The sequence below is a fragment of the Cupressus sempervirens genome, chromosome 3 (genome assembly GCF_028749045.1).
Source record: "Cupressus sempervirens isolate cs-2001-9-10 chromosome 3, ASM2874904v1, whole genome shotgun sequence".
NCBI lineage: Eukaryota > Viridiplantae > Streptophyta > Pinopsida > Cupressales > Cupressaceae > Cupressus > Cupressus sempervirens.
Genome location: NC_143120.1, coordinates 468,381,483 through 468,397,315, shown reverse-complemented (window position 1 = coordinate 468,397,315; position 15,833 = coordinate 468,381,483). Strand labels below are relative to the sequence as shown.

Sequence of the window (15,833 nt, the reverse complement as noted above, 5' to 3'; positions counted from 1 at the left end):
TCAATTACTCAAATGTATGATATCACATCTGATATCAAGAGTATTGCCCTCCAGAATATCAATGATATTCACCAAGTACTCAAATTAAGGTGTGATATCACATAATACAAGTTATTGGAAGATCGTTACCTTACTAAAACTTCTGCAAAGACAAGTGATAATCATTTGGAAGTCATCACTTCCTCATGATGTACACAGGAGGGTTGCCATACACATGAAGTCACTACAAATACTATCATGTAGTGTTGTCATGACTTCCACCATGGATCATATTAGAGAATAAATTTTTCACATCAAACTTATCTCTCATAAAGAAGAATGTATTACGAGAGATTTCACTTGGAAAATTTTCTCCAGGAAGAAACACTAACCTTTTGACCTCTTTGCCAAGGTTATTTCCAATAAGGTGTCAAAACTCCCTTTGAATCTGAAATATATCCTCTATCTACTCCCTCTCTTTTTCCAGAGTTTCCTCTAATGAACTATCATGCTCCTTGGTTCAACAAGTATCCACCTATCTAGGAATGTCATAATCTAGACATCCTTGGTTCACATGGAACTCCATCCTGTGAATCATAGTTCCTTTAACTGCTATTATTTTCTAGTTAGTAGAGAAACCATCTCAGCATAGTCTACTCCTTTGAAACCAAAATGACCATGATTCTTAGAAGCAAACCAAAAATATCATCTATCTATTCCCTCTCTCATGGATGTGCCAAACTCCCTTTTGTTATAGAAGGGTACTCATATTAGGTAGCATGCTTAATGTACCATTCTTTTTCTTGCATAAACATCCTTAGAGACAAGAGAAAAATTCAAGGCAAGTAAATTTGAAAATACAATTAAGAGATAGAATATAGATATTAGCAATATTCAAAGCTAATGAATCCTTATCTTTGCATCTTTAATACAAGTTTCTCCAATGAAGGTCCATATGCACAAAGTCTAAATATGCCTCAATATAAGCAATTTGTCAAACAATTTGAGTACATCATTTCTTTTTCCATTTTTCATTATGAAGGTTGTTAAAGGACTTTAATTGTGAAGTAGATACACTCCCTGATTGTTTGAGAGACACCTCTCTTTGAATCAGCTGCCCTCTAATAATTATTCCGATGAGAATGGAACATTTCTTATTATTCCCCCGATAACGTAAAATTCCCACTTATATAGAGTTTGAATAATTTTGTATCACATCAAATATGACAAACTTCTTTTCTAAGGTATCTTTAAGCACCTTAGAAGCTTCCAAAATATCTATTTCACTTCTCAATATTTTGCAAACAAATTGTCCAAAATATTTAACCTTCCCTTCGACATGGTACTCTTTATGATAAGAGATGTCATGAAAAAATTAAAAAATCTTTCAAATATTTGCAATACTTATAACTAGGCTTGAATCTTCTCCTTTTGTCCACCTCACAAGATATTTTAGTGGCACCACTATATTTAATTAGAGAATATATGTTGTTTTTATAATAGCACACCTTAAAATGTAGCAATCTAGCAATATTGTTATTTGAACTCCCATTCTCAATCACATACTTCCCGTGGTAACAACTTTGACACTAGATACAAATATATTGTCCATCTCTATAAAGTATTTTGTGAACATATAAAAGCAACCTAAGTACCTTTTCTCTCAAACTGTCTTCAAATAATCTCATACAAATATTAGAGAGTTTAACTTAATATGCCTCAAGGAAGGTTTGTCATTTATTGCATTAAAAAAATATTAATCTCATCCACTGTGGATAGTTACCAATATCACAATCTATAAGAGGATGTTAGCCTTTTGATCACCAATAGTATGTGATTTGTAGCCAAAAAAGATGATCTCGCCGAGGTGTGATTGCTTCACCATTGAACTAGTATATACTCTACAAATGAAATCTCTTCTTATTCGCCTTCTAAATATTTTCCATTCTGAACCATTGCCAAAAGGAGAGAAGTTTGTATTGGACTTGTTTTATTATATAATTCTCCTCACGCTTTATATGACTAGCAAGGCTGCTCTGAAAATATAGAGAAGTCTTCTATAACCTTTTGGCGACGCTTGTTTGTTGGTTGAGTTCACTAATTAATTTTGACATCTAAACAATTTGTCCACAAATAAAATGAATAAACTTGTTGATTTGAAAGCGAGTTGTGCATAGTTTACAAAACAAATGAATTGGTTCCATACCAAATTGTGCCTCCTTTGTCGATGACCTGTATACTCCACAAGGATTGACTCCTTTGTCTAGTTGAAGGACTACACAATTGTCTTACACCAGCGCATTCAAAATCCCCTCAAGATTGCCTTGCAAATAGAATTTTGCAATCAATTATGAGTGTTCACCACAAGTGAGGAAAGTGTTCGCCAATTCTATTTGCACCTTGATCATCGAAGAAAAATCTGAGTAAATTGTGCAACTAATCTTCGGCTTATAACTTATAGTGATGAAACAATATTTTTTTCATGACCATACTTCGAAATTTTTCAACACATCTATTTGGTCTTTTGTATAGATTTAGGAATTGGGATTGAGTGAGGTCTATATATAATGTTAGATGAGATTTTTTTAATGTCTTCTCATACATGATTTTTACAATTTGGACTCACTTCCTACAACTTGACTTTCTGATATACTTAGGGTGATTTAATATTGACATTGTATGATATTTCTGATACTTTGAAGAGTCTTCATGCAAGGATTAACTATCTCCATATTTACTAGTAAGCCACTATAATGAAGACTAGTCGTGCTTTTGCCATAAACATTTAGATGTACCAGTGTATACATATGTGGAGTTATAAACATTTAGATCATTTCCTAGTTTCACCGTACTTCTAAAGAAATTGCTGAAACGGTATGACTCATTCAACCCTAAGTACACATCTTTTGTGCAAGTAAAACATATATGTTTAATGGTTCATTGTGATTGGTATTCTTTTGAGAGGTCTATGGCTATTCCATGAAGGTTACCAAGCTCTTATGGATAAGACACTGGTGTAGACAAATTCCCCCTTTTTTTAATGGACATGTAGTGGCATCATTCTTAATAGGTTTTTATCCTCGGTTAGTATATTTTTATGCTTCCATGGTAGTTTAGATTAAATCGATGTACCTCATCTTTGTGTAACAACGTGCTAGTTTTTAATACAGATGCATTGGTATCATAATTCCACTTCAATCGTCTTCATCCTCTAACACGATATTGTACCCATCTATTCATTTCTATAATCCTCAAAGACATCAAAGTTTGAACGTGTTGATTGTATCATTTTCTTTTATTGATTTGGATCCATTGTCTTACTTCTTTTATGTAGATGTCTGCTTATAGTTGTTAGGGGAAGAGTCAAAATTGCTTGATTCTCCATTGAATTCTTATTGGTTGTTTGAGTTTTGTACCTAGTTCTTAAAATGCAACATTCATTCGTTTGAATTTTGTGTTTGATAGCTGTATTTGAAGCGAAGCGTGGACTTTCTTTAGAGGGGCCGTCTTCCTATAATAATCTCTTTTCTTCCACGCTTGTGTCACCTAGCCATTTTTTGTAAGCATCCTAGTCTATTATCTCCTCTTAAATGATAATGACCACGTGCAATACTAACTCATTGGTTATTGAGTGACCACTTAAGTATCTCCATGAGCATCCCAATGAATCCATTTGTTACAACCATTTATTTACAAATGTTATTAACTATTAATATAAATCCAATCCCAATATTGGTTGTTGGTTAGTAGATTTATCTCCCTACTCCATGACCAACATCGCCTCTATCTATGTCAAACTTCTCCCGCATGACCGGATACTGCAGCATGTACAAAATCTATGATGGTTTGCACTTGTTCTTTAGTTTGAAATTGTTGTCCTCTCAAGCAGATTCTGTCCATGTCCACTAGAGTTTCAGAAAATTTCCCAAAGACTTGTTCGATGCCCTCATCGTTGGTCCATTCAGGTGTTGATCCCTTCACCTGCCCCAAATGCTTCAAGAGAAGCTCCAGCACCGTGGTGGCCTTATTCAGGTTCTATATAGTAGGTAGCATAAATGCCTCTGGGTCTTTCATCTTTTCAGTGTAGTCAAGGGAATGTTGCTCAAGAATTAGAAATCTTCTTAGAGTGGGCAGATTGGCTATATATGCTTTGTATTCATATTGCCCAAAGTTGACAGCAGAATGGTGATTACTAAATTTTTACAATTGATATGTTGATTGTAACCCTCCATTCCATCTCAATATTAGTTCTTTCCTTCCTTTTCATCAGGTTCGTATTAAGGCTCTGATACCATATAAATATTGTAGGATTGCTGCAAATGTACTGAGCACTCCCTAATTTGTGATATCTATTTTTCAAATGGCAGCAACCTCTTATATATATAAAGGGAATAATTAATGAAGAGACATGTCTATTCATTAATTAGATAATTAATATAATATAAACTTTAATCATATATATATATATATATATAACAATAAGCTTATATCTCATATATGATGAACACACATATATAAAGGATAAAGACATTTGAATTGACTAAAACTTTAAATATGAGATGAGACATGTCTCATGAATAGACATGTCTCTATGGTTAATCATCAATGCATGATAATAATATATCAACAATAATATAAATAACCATATATATATATATACTAAGTTACAAGTACTCTCCTATTTTCCTTCACATTTTGGTACGATACATATAAGAATCAGAATCGTCCAAAAATCTCTGTGGAATCAGAGAGGGTTCCATTTTAAAAAGCCTCAAACGTATGTGCGTTTTGCAACTCATATCTGGTCGTTTATAAGCTAATGTGGCAATTTGACTTTGAATGTGGGTTTTGACTTAAATTTCTGTCGAATTTGGGGCTGATGACATCCGAGAACCTTAAAATCTCCTAATTAATGCTCATTCAAATGCCTTTGTCTACCACAAATAGAGAGCTTTGTTCGTCGAAACAAAAGCTTGCTTGTCACCCAAATACAAAGACGCTTGCATAAAAGATATCCATTCAAAGAGACACATTGCAAACGATTTTGTTGCAGACGGGAGCAGCTTGCGACGACATTGCATACAGTTTTGTTGCAAACAGATAGAGCATCCTACTTGCATCGACCTTCAAGTATGCTTGGTTTTAATTTTTTTGAGCAAAATTTTTATTGATGAAATTTTTAAAATGTTTACACTCATTATATATTACCCTATTTATGTTTTCGTAGATTGCATATAATATTTACGACACAATTTATACATAGATTTAGTATTTATGCATGTAATATACGCATATAATATAGCCCGTACTTACGATTTTAGATCTTTTTATCATAAATATTGAATGCTAAAATACTAATTATAGTTTTATATAATAAATAATAATAGTAGATTGCATATTATATTATATATTTTTTAATTTTCTAAAATATTTGAACTTCAAATTTAAGTTGTAAGTTTTTTTAACTTACAAATGTTATAATATTATATTATTAATAATTAATAATTATTTTTTAGTATCTTACTTATTGTTTAACATTGTATTATTTAATATATTAATATGTTTTTTTAACTTGTGGGCTCTTGCAGATAACATAATGGCAACTTATATTGGTGGACCCAAATTCAAGACGAACCCAAACTTGCCATTATGGAAATATGTCACAATAAAAAGTCAAATAAAAGGAGATGGAACATTTGTTTGGGAATGCAATTTTTGTCATGTGCAGAAAACTAGCTCCTATAGCCACGTGAAAGCTCATTTATGTGCCATTCCCCAAATGGGTATCAAAGCATGCGTAGGACCGGATGAGGAAGGATTATCACCCCAACAAATAGTAGAATTCATCAAAGAGCAAGAGGAAGTAGATGCAAGAGTTGGACATGCCACAAACCATCCTTTGTTGAAATGAAAAGGAAGTAGTTCAAGACCCCCACCTTCTCCATCTCATAAAGACTTTCCTGATATCATAGTAGAGAACCACCCATTCTTGGGCAGAATTGAAGAAACTATGGCGGCGAAGAGAAGCAATAGGCCATTAGAGAGAGCATTCAAGTGTGATGCAAGGGAGATTGTAGATCAAGCTGTTGGAAGATGCCAATATGGTGAGAAAAGCGAATGAGGTGCCGCAAGGGTGGATAGGTCTAGTATATGAGAAGATGCATAGCACCTTACTTGCAAAGGAGATAAAAAAACATAGATAATTTATTGGCTCCCATAAAAAACTCATGGAAACAAACAAGGGTGTCAATTAATTATGATGGATGGAAGGATACCAAAAATTGACCATTGATAAATGTGATTGCAGTGTGCCCCAAAGGGGTAATGTTTCTAAAAGCTGTGGATTATGAGGAACAAGTGAAGGATGCACAATTTATTGTTGATATCCTTATACAATGCATTGAGGATGTGGATCCTCAAAACATTGTCCAAATAATAACATACAATGCAAAGAGATGTCGCGCTGCAGGTATGTTGATTGAGAGACACTTTGAGAACATCTATTGGACACCATGTGTTGTCCACTCTCTTAACCTAATGCTACAAAAGATGGGTAGGGAAATAGATTGGATCAAACAAATCTATGTTGAGGTTGAAGAGATTCAGATGTTCATTATAAATCATAACATGTCACAAGCCATTTTTAAATCATATTCACAGTTGGAGTTGCTGAAGGTAATTGAAACACTTCAGCTTTTCAATTCTACATTTCACTAGTAATATTAATTTGTTTTTTAAATTTCTCTTTGTATTTTGATTTTGATATTTAATTCTTGAATAGGTTGCTGAGACTTGATTTTCATCCAACACTATTTTCTTGAGGCGACTTGTGTTGGTGCGAGAGGCACTTGCTGGCATGGTTATTGGTCAAGGTTGGTCTCAATGGAAGCAATCCAATATGGAAAGGACAACAAATGTAAAGAAAATGATCTTAGATGACACTTGGTTGGAAAGAGTGAAATATCTACTTAGTTTTACCAAGTTCATCATGAGCATGATCTGTTTTGCTGACATGGATCACCCATGTTTGGGAATGGTATATGATGACATTGACTCAATGATTGAGTTAATGAGAGACATCATCAGTAAAAAAGAGAAAGATCTTGAAGAAACTTTCTTCAAAGAAGTTAAGTCAATTTGTGTTGAATAGTGGAACAAAATGACCACCCAACTACATCTTGCATTTATATTGACTTCAAAGTTTTATAGTGATGAAATTCTTTTTCAGCCAACAAGGATACCACTATACAGAGATGGAGAAGTGGTGGATGTAGAACAACACTTTAACTCTTTCGTGATCGTGAAATGGAGGATTTAGTTACAAATGAGTTTGTTGATTTTGTATTTTCCAGTGGTCAAAGTGTTGCTGCTATCTGTGACAAGTACACAAAGGATGCTCATGCTTAGTGGTACCTTAATGGCTATACATCACCACACCTTAAGCTCTTGCAATCAAACTTCTATCACAGGTATGTTTCTTAATTTTTATTTATATCGCAACTCTATAACACTGCTAATTTCAGATTTAAGGTTAATTTTATAATTGTAACTCTCTAACACTATGATTTTTTTTCAATAGGTTGCTAGTTCTTCATTTGAGCGAAATTGGAGTACATACTCCTTTATCCACTTAGTGAAATGCAATCAATTGGCAGCAAGGCAGAAGAACTGGTTTATGTGCATTCCAACTTGCACTTTCTTACTCATCAACAAAATCAGTACAAAGAAGGGGCCTCAAAGTTGTGGGATGCAGATCCTGAGCGAACTAATTTGGATTTTGCAGTCGCTACACTATCTTTACCTTCTGTGTAGTCAAATAGCCAGCATGCTTCTAGCTGTGCAAGTGATTCTGAGGCTGCATTTGGTCCACTAATCTTGATTTTTTTTGATGACCCATATGACACTGATTACTACTTGTATTATTTTAAGTTTTAACTGTTGAACCAATGCACAATGAATTCCATATATAATATATCTATCATAACATTCAACTTTTGACAAATTGATATGAAACTAGACTTATAGTAAATCTGAATCATTATAAATGTGCCAGTGCAATATTTATGCACATCGATGGTAGTTCTAAGTTTTGTTTAAGATATTGATGGTGTAGACAATGATCAGACTGTCATTTGTGATAAAAGGTCTGATTTTAACTGCAAATAAGAACTGCATTTCTTAGTTTAGTATGCAGGCCTTTTATGCTTGAGCCCCAATGGCTAATTAAACTATAATATTTTGAAACAGTTTAATAACACGATACTTTAAATTATATTTTGTCTTTGATATCTAGTCCAATGTGGATTAGTGTGTATTGTTAAGTTTTGTTTAACATATTGATAGCTTGTATTCTAAATTTAATTTTTATTTCTACTTTTCATGCTGCATACATGCATACATATGTATTTATTGATTTTTGTACAGATGTTCCCAAACGTACCCATGAATCGATATCCATGCCCATACCTGTACCGACAACTTAGGCATAGTTGCATGGGTTCTCATACCCATTCTCCAGGAATGCATATCTAGGTACCCAAGTACCGGGTACACGCACCCTAGTACACAATACTTAGTGGAGGGCATCATAGCTAAAGAACTTGATTAATATTTCCGATTTGTTTCAGTTTCTTGTTTGAATATCAGCTTGTTGTTTATCAAGCTTAATTCAATATATAACCAGCTTGAGACTTTGATACAATATTGATTGACAATGAAATTTATCTCTATTTGAGTCTGAAGTTTATCATTTGCAATATGTCATTGGTATATGACTTATGATCTTCTTGTTCATGTTTGAAGTTTTCCTTCTCTGTTATGCATCTAAACATTTAGCATATATTATTCTAACAAACATATTGCAAATTTGAATCTGAAAAAGAATACATTACATCTGCAAACTTTATCACTGTTCTTGTTTTGAAAACTCATGTCTAGACTCATAATTTCAGATTCTCTAAAAAATATTAAATTTTTTTTTTTTTAACTTGACAGACCCAAGTACCCCCGTCCTCCATTTTGAAAAATAGTTGTGCCCATACCCAAAGTACCCAAGTACCCCTGTCCCTCTGCAACCTTGCTTTGAAGAAAGCCAAGTAAATAGTGATGTTTGATGACCAACTTTATAGGTTTATTTTAATCAATAATTTTCCCTATTTTTTTATAGTGTTTTCAAGATCCTAGTTGTATATATCTTTAACATTACATTCCTTACTGCAAAGGCTATATGGAATCTTTTTATCTTGATTCAAATATCATATTATAGTGTTTCCACTTCTATTAAGGCTTAGGAGAAGGTTGATATTCTTGGAATATATTCCTATAGAAATAAAACATAATTTTTCTGACCTTGTTTGACAGGTTTTCATTGGGACACTGAAGAAACTTCACACCTTGTTCCTGGTTTCCGTGATGCACTATTAGGACTTGAAAGAGGAGAAACGAGATCATTTGAACTTACATTCCCATCTACTTGGAAACAAAAGGAACTTCAAGGAGTTCGTGCTCATTTTACTGTAAATTCTCTGCTTGTTTTGATAGCAACAACCTTTAGTTGCTGTATAGAGTAAGATCACATGATGTCACTATAGAAAATGCAAATAACTTGAGGTGGTTTATTTTTGTGTTGAACATAGAGGAGAAACAGTTATTGCATGTTCATAAATCAGGAAATAAATACAAGTTGAATGTGGTAATCACCAATGTCTGCTATTAACTATTAACCAATGTTCAGCTTAATGATTAAAAAAATGTATAATGAAGAAGTAGCTAAGAGACCTTCTAAACTTCAGATGTCTTATATAAAGAACAAAAAATAGAAAAAAAACAAAGATATTGGAAGAGGAAAGAAGATGAAACAATTTGTTTTTTCATTTAGCACAACTAAGGCTTGAAATAAAATGCAGTTGATGTATCTTGCAGTGCTATGTTGGGTTGTTTATGTTACCTGAATTGAAAGATGTTATGCTAAAATGATTACAAGGCTATGTCTGATCTGAGACTACAATAGGATGATAGAGGAAAACGATTGACATATGTAGACAATGTTTTCATTTGTCTTTTGCCTTTAAAGCTCTTAATGTGCTGAATCCATTTCAGTCGAAAAATGCCACATACCTTTGATTTCTTGTGGTGTATCCGTGTTTTTGAGGGATCTTGTCTATATATTGATAGACAATGGAGATTCATCAAGCCATGTAATATACTGGTTAGTTGAAGATACAATGATCTTCTATATCTAGCTCCTCATTTCTAAGTTTTCAGATTGTTGATGATCTCTAGAAAGGCGAGTCATAGACTCAATTTGGAATTCTTGGGGCACAAATGTAGCTAGCATTAAGAAGTTCTTAGACCATAACTATGCTGACATCCCTTAAGATTATGAAGAGGCTATTCTTTGTTTTAAGGCGGAAGTTGAAGCAATGGAGGCACCAATGAAAAAGGTGCTGTGGTTCAATATGATCATTATTTCATCATATGGGCTTTGAATCTCTTTCCAAGTACCCCTATTGATGTATTTGTTTGTTAGACTAGGGAAATACTGTCGAAAGTAATGGCATGACGCCTTTCTACATCTAAGCTAATGTTATGAAGAAGAGTTGAACCTTGGTTCACAGAGTATAACCAAGTCTTGGGGTATTTGGTTTAAACAAATTTGTGTTCATCTGTCATGTTAAACTATTATTTGTAATACGAATACCCTTGTCAAATGTGAGTAAACTGAATTGTTTATGGGCGAAGATATGTAGATTCTGTTTTCGGAACAACTTAACCGAGAAAAATTGAGACATGACAATGATACTGTAAAGAAAAACCAATGGAAACTACAAGGAGTTGACCTTAATGACCTCTAGAGCCTGAACAGTGATCAAGTAAGAATTAAATATTTGAATTATTAGAAAGGCACTTTGAGTGAGGTAGCTAAGCAATAATTTTTTTTTTTTGCTAAAAGTACCTAAAGTTGAATGACCCAGACCTGGGAAAGTGGCTGGCGACGAGACAACTTCCACTTGTTATGAATTGAGGGAAAAAAAATAATTTCAAAAAATTTGAACACATGCATCTAATTGTCTGCCCATAGGTAAATCTCGATTTCTGCAAATATGTTCTCTCTTTTGGAAATTTAGTGAAAAATAATAGATAATGGTATACATCATTTATTTAAACAGTTTCTCCTTGTATCATCCTTCTTGAATACATAAAAAGATATTTTGTTTTCGCACATTCTTTCCTTTTCTTAATCCTGGGATTTACAATTTTCTGAGACTAGTTTTACTCTATTACAATTAAGGGAAAATAATCGGTATAAACTGTCTTGCTGAACTGTTCTACACCCCAACTTAGGCAACAAGTATTGAAATTTTATTTAGTGAAGTGAATGAATCTTAAAATTGCTTGTTTAATAGGTGTACTAGAAAAACTAGTCCCATTCAATTTAGTATGGATGTGGATTTAAAATATATGATAAATTAACTTGGAACTACCTTTATTTACTTAAAATATTATTTCTAGAGAATTTTTAAATGAATTAGGATTTTCTATGTTAACCATTATTTCTTGGAACCATAATAAGTGTTGTGTACTTAAATGGAGCTATCTACATATTTACTGGTCTTTGTATACACCCTTTATTAGACCTTGCAATGTCATATTATGCATCGATGAAATAGTTGCAATTTAAATTTCTTTTGCAGATGACGGAACAATCTTTAACATTGTCACCCACAGCCTCTTCCCGATTTCATTGTTCTCACAACATTTTTAACCCGAAATTGTAATGCGCCTCTCTATTTTGCCTTTTTTACTTTGTTATGTGTTTTGCAATGGCTTTGAGATGATAGACAAAGTGACTTAAAGCAATTTAACAACTGACATAACTGACAAAACTCAGAAATATAAGAAGCTGAAAGGTTCGGATTTTATTTCTAATCTGAAAATACAGTTTTTCCCAAAAGTAAGAGCAGCCCAAATTATTAAAATCATTACATGTGTAAATCAAAGCATAACTATGGGACTTAAGTTTGGCAAGGTTGACCTAATTCAAGGCTCAAGAAAAAACTTGGTAAAAACTCGGCAAGACTTGGAAAAGTGAAAATGCCAAAGAAATTGAGAGTTCTTTAAGTATTTAAAACCTTTTAATGCACCCTTTATTAAGTAAACCTTAAAGATACAATTCTATCATCAAATAGAAGCTAATTTGATCATATACACAAGTACACATCGATCACATAAGTATAAATGTAAATTGTAGCTGGCCAAGTATAATAAGGAACTTGAAGACATCCAAACACATGCTGGCCAAGCATCAAATAAACAGTAAGCAAGAACACCGATTAGTCATCCCAAACAAAGTAATTGTTAACGAATGGCAGTGATTACACAAGTTATGTGACCGATTAAGTATGCCTTAAGATTATAGTGAGCATCAATGAATATTAGGAGTTGGTCATCAATCTAGGAAAGATTCGTGAATTAAGTCACGAGATTGTTAAAAAAATGTAATTAAGACTTATAGCTAACAAATTGTTTAAGAGGTGAAGAGTCATGTTACCAGCAACTAAAGGAAGAATGATTAAAGATCGGTTATCATTATGATGAAGTGCAATCACATGCAAAGGGATGGGCATCTCTTATGTATGTGACCATTCAATGATTGAGGATATATATATCATTGAAGACTATCATTTCAGTCATTCGTTCAGTACCCTTTTTATATCTTATTCTATCTGGATCTGCTCAGATCAAGCACTTGCCTTATTGGGAAATTTGGTTGCAGGCATCTAAATGTAAATCAAAAACAGCACTATTTTTGAAAGTACATATTGCCACGATCAGAGACAGCATAATTGTCATTGTCCGAAGCATATAATTCCATATATGAGATAGCAACTATATCACTGACAAGTGATATATTATGTAAGTCATTGCTAGAGTTGAAAGATTATATCTGAGATAGCAATTTGATCACTATAAGCTATGCTGTCATACTGCTCACATATGCAAAAGGTTTATATCAAAAATAGCTATCCAATCGCTATAAAGTGATATCAAACAAGCTCATAGCACTCTCCATTCTCAATACAGAGAAGGCTAATATCTTTAGCATTGAGTAACAAGTAAAACTTGTATAATTATTATCATTTTTATCAGATATAGCAGTGACCCATATCATATCTACATAGTGTTCTTTGAATAATATTATTGTCATCCATATGTCTAGCTTATGAATTGCATAATTTTAATATTCCTTAGTAGTAATTCATAGTCATAATTGAAGGATTGAAGTAGAAAGGTCTCTTGCGATTTAGAATGCAATGTAATTGTCCCTATTTCCTGAGTTTGCCAAAAAGGGCACATTTCATCCTTCAAAGATATTTTCTTCATCTTTGCGGATATTGACTATTGATGCTTGATGTATATAGTTTTTCTTCCGTGGTTGCCACATATGTTACTGGAGGAGTCCCTGCATATGTTAAGTGATCTTCATAATGGTGATTGCAAGATTCTCGAGGATTGTAGTTGGCATACAATGCCTATTGTTATGTTCAATAATACTGGTTATTTGTCAATGTATTAATTGTACATATTAAGTTGGTTGTCACTCTTAGGTAGTTGTAAGTGTCGGTTGACAGTTGTGTTCCTCCCAGCAACTATTGGGTCCTTTCAATGTGTTGTGTACCACCAAGGAAGGTAGTGCTGTGCAGTTGGATGAATTGTAATCATTGGCCTACATCTCTGGCCTTCTTCTTTATATTGAATTCATGAATAGATAAAGATACATTTTACTTTTGTTACTGGTACACATTGCCATCTTTATTAATATTTTATGTATGTAATTTATGAGCTATGGCAGTAAACAATGATGCTTTGTATGTACTTATGAATCATATCCTATATGATATGGATCACCTTGGCCTTCCTCATTATATTGATTGTTCTATCTCAATGCAGTGCTAGATTTGTGTTGTTCATAGCATAATTTTTGTCGTTCTTCTTGATGGTGATCAAAATTGTTATTGCTGCATATATAACTAGGAAACCATCTTATTTATAAGACTTCATGGTTTCCTATTATCGTATTCTCCTACTAACACATAAGTACAGTTACTTCTAGTTCTAACTGTTTCTAGCAACTCCTATTTGCTATTGGTGTTCAAGGACTGCCACTTCTTATCCACAAAAGCATCTTAATGGTCTAGTGGGATTATTTCAAGAATGAGGTCATTAGATAAATATTTTGTATTAAGATCTGGTTGAGGTCATCACGTTCAATTATAATAGATGATACCACATAGAAGACTACCAAATTAAAGGCCTTTTCACTTTTAGTTTTCAAATTATAACTGCATGAAATATAATGAATTCATCTTCATGCTCTTTTTGATAGATGAAGCTCTTGTTTTTGGGGTTTTAACAATAATTTTTTGTTTCCTAATGTAGGTTGAATGCAAGGAAATGTTTTATAGGATTTTACCTGACTTGGATGACACACTTGCAGATAAATTTATAACTGGTTGTAGTACTTTGGATCAGGTTTGTTTCCTACCACATATTGATGTGGGAATTGGAATTGACAAGTCTTTTGTCTACGAGACTTTATTATTATGCTGATAAGTTTCTAATGTCTTAGAAAACATGAAATCTATGGATAATGAAATCTGAATTGCCCATATTAGGATTGTGAATAAATCCTAATTAGGGATGTTATTATTGCATTTTTTGCTTACTGCGTGCTGGTTGTAAATTGGAAACAAATAGGTTAAAGAAACAATACTAAAAAATCACAGGGAAATGGAAGAACTAAGAAAGATACAAGCAACCCAGCAAGCAATTTTGCAAGAACTCTCCAAGGTGAATCATTTTACACAGTCTTGTTATAATGTTGAACCTTTAAATTTATCATGTTTATTGACATTTTCTTTTTGGAAGTTGAAGTTTAGATAAATTCTTAACATGTTTCCACTTAGCTTTCACCTTATGTTCAGTGAATATCTCTGTAATAGATAGAGAAGGTATTTCCCCACTAAAACTTTTATCATGGTTTAGAAAAATGGCATTGGTAGAGAATTCTATTTTCTCTTCTGTTTTTTGAAGCTGCAATTGATCATTTTGGAGAACATCCAAAAAGGAGATTAGTCATTATCATATGGAGATGATTCATATAGATTTGGAAACTGAAATCCCTTCATCATTCAATGAAGAATCAACTGACAGTAGGGCTCAAACTGAGTGTTTCTTGTATGGTAATGAAATCATTGATTAAAACAGGTATTAGTTACAAGACTGCAAGTTATGGCAACCAATGGTTTTACATTGTACAACCACCTGTTTAAGAAATGGTTTTACTATTGATTTCAACACAAGAGAAGGAATGACAATTGAATTGTTTTTTCTAGCAAAAAATGATCCTTCTTTTTTACCACAATGTGTGCCAAATTATCTAGAACAATAACTGAGAATTTTCATCAGAGTTCTCCCTTATTTTAGACAAAACAATATGACATGATTAGCAAGTATTCTTTAACTTATTGCCAATGGCTTTGTAGACCCAATCCTGTCTTCTATTTTCTGTTGATCATGGGATGGTAAAAATTCAAGACGCACACAGAATTTGCATCCCCAGAAGTCAATTCAATCACTGTGCAGTTGGTCATTGCTTATCATATAATCTGTCTCCAATGCCAGCACCTCAGAAGGTCTCTTCACCTGGACTTACAAAAATTGGCACTCAAATGTTATCAAAATGTAAACAAGAAGTCTACACCTCCTATTGATTGTTAGAAAAGGATATGTGAGCTGCTGCAAGTGTAGATATTGACTTGCTGCAAAAGTCAATAAGTCCTTGAAGACATATC

General features: G+C 33.2%; 1 protein-coding gene and 1 long non-coding RNA gene across 5 annotated transcripts in view; both read left to right on the top strand.

Moving 5' to 3' along the window:
- LOC149567168 (trigger factor type chaperone family protein) overlaps positions 1 to 15,833 on the top strand; it is a 225,029-nt gene that overhangs the window by 178,741 nt on the left and 30,455 nt on the right. For all 4 annotated transcript variants that reach the window (XM_089820353.1, XM_089820354.1, XM_089820351.1 and 1 more), the window contains exons 7-9: positions 9,340 to 9,494; positions 14,419 to 14,511; positions 14,737 to 14,829. In XM_089820353.1, the coding sequence (XP_089676479.1) occupies positions 9,340 to 9,494; positions 14,419 to 14,511; positions 14,737 to 14,829 (341 nt within the window). The remainder of the gene's footprint in view (positions 1 to 9,339; positions 9,495 to 14,418; positions 14,512 to 14,736; positions 14,830 to 15,833) is intronic.
- Positions 7,040 to 8,047, top strand: LOC149567170 (uncharacterized). The gene is made up of 2 exons (XR_016362353.1): positions 7,040 to 7,448; positions 7,559 to 8,047. It is a non-coding gene; the product is annotated as an uncharacterized LOC149567170 (long non-coding RNA).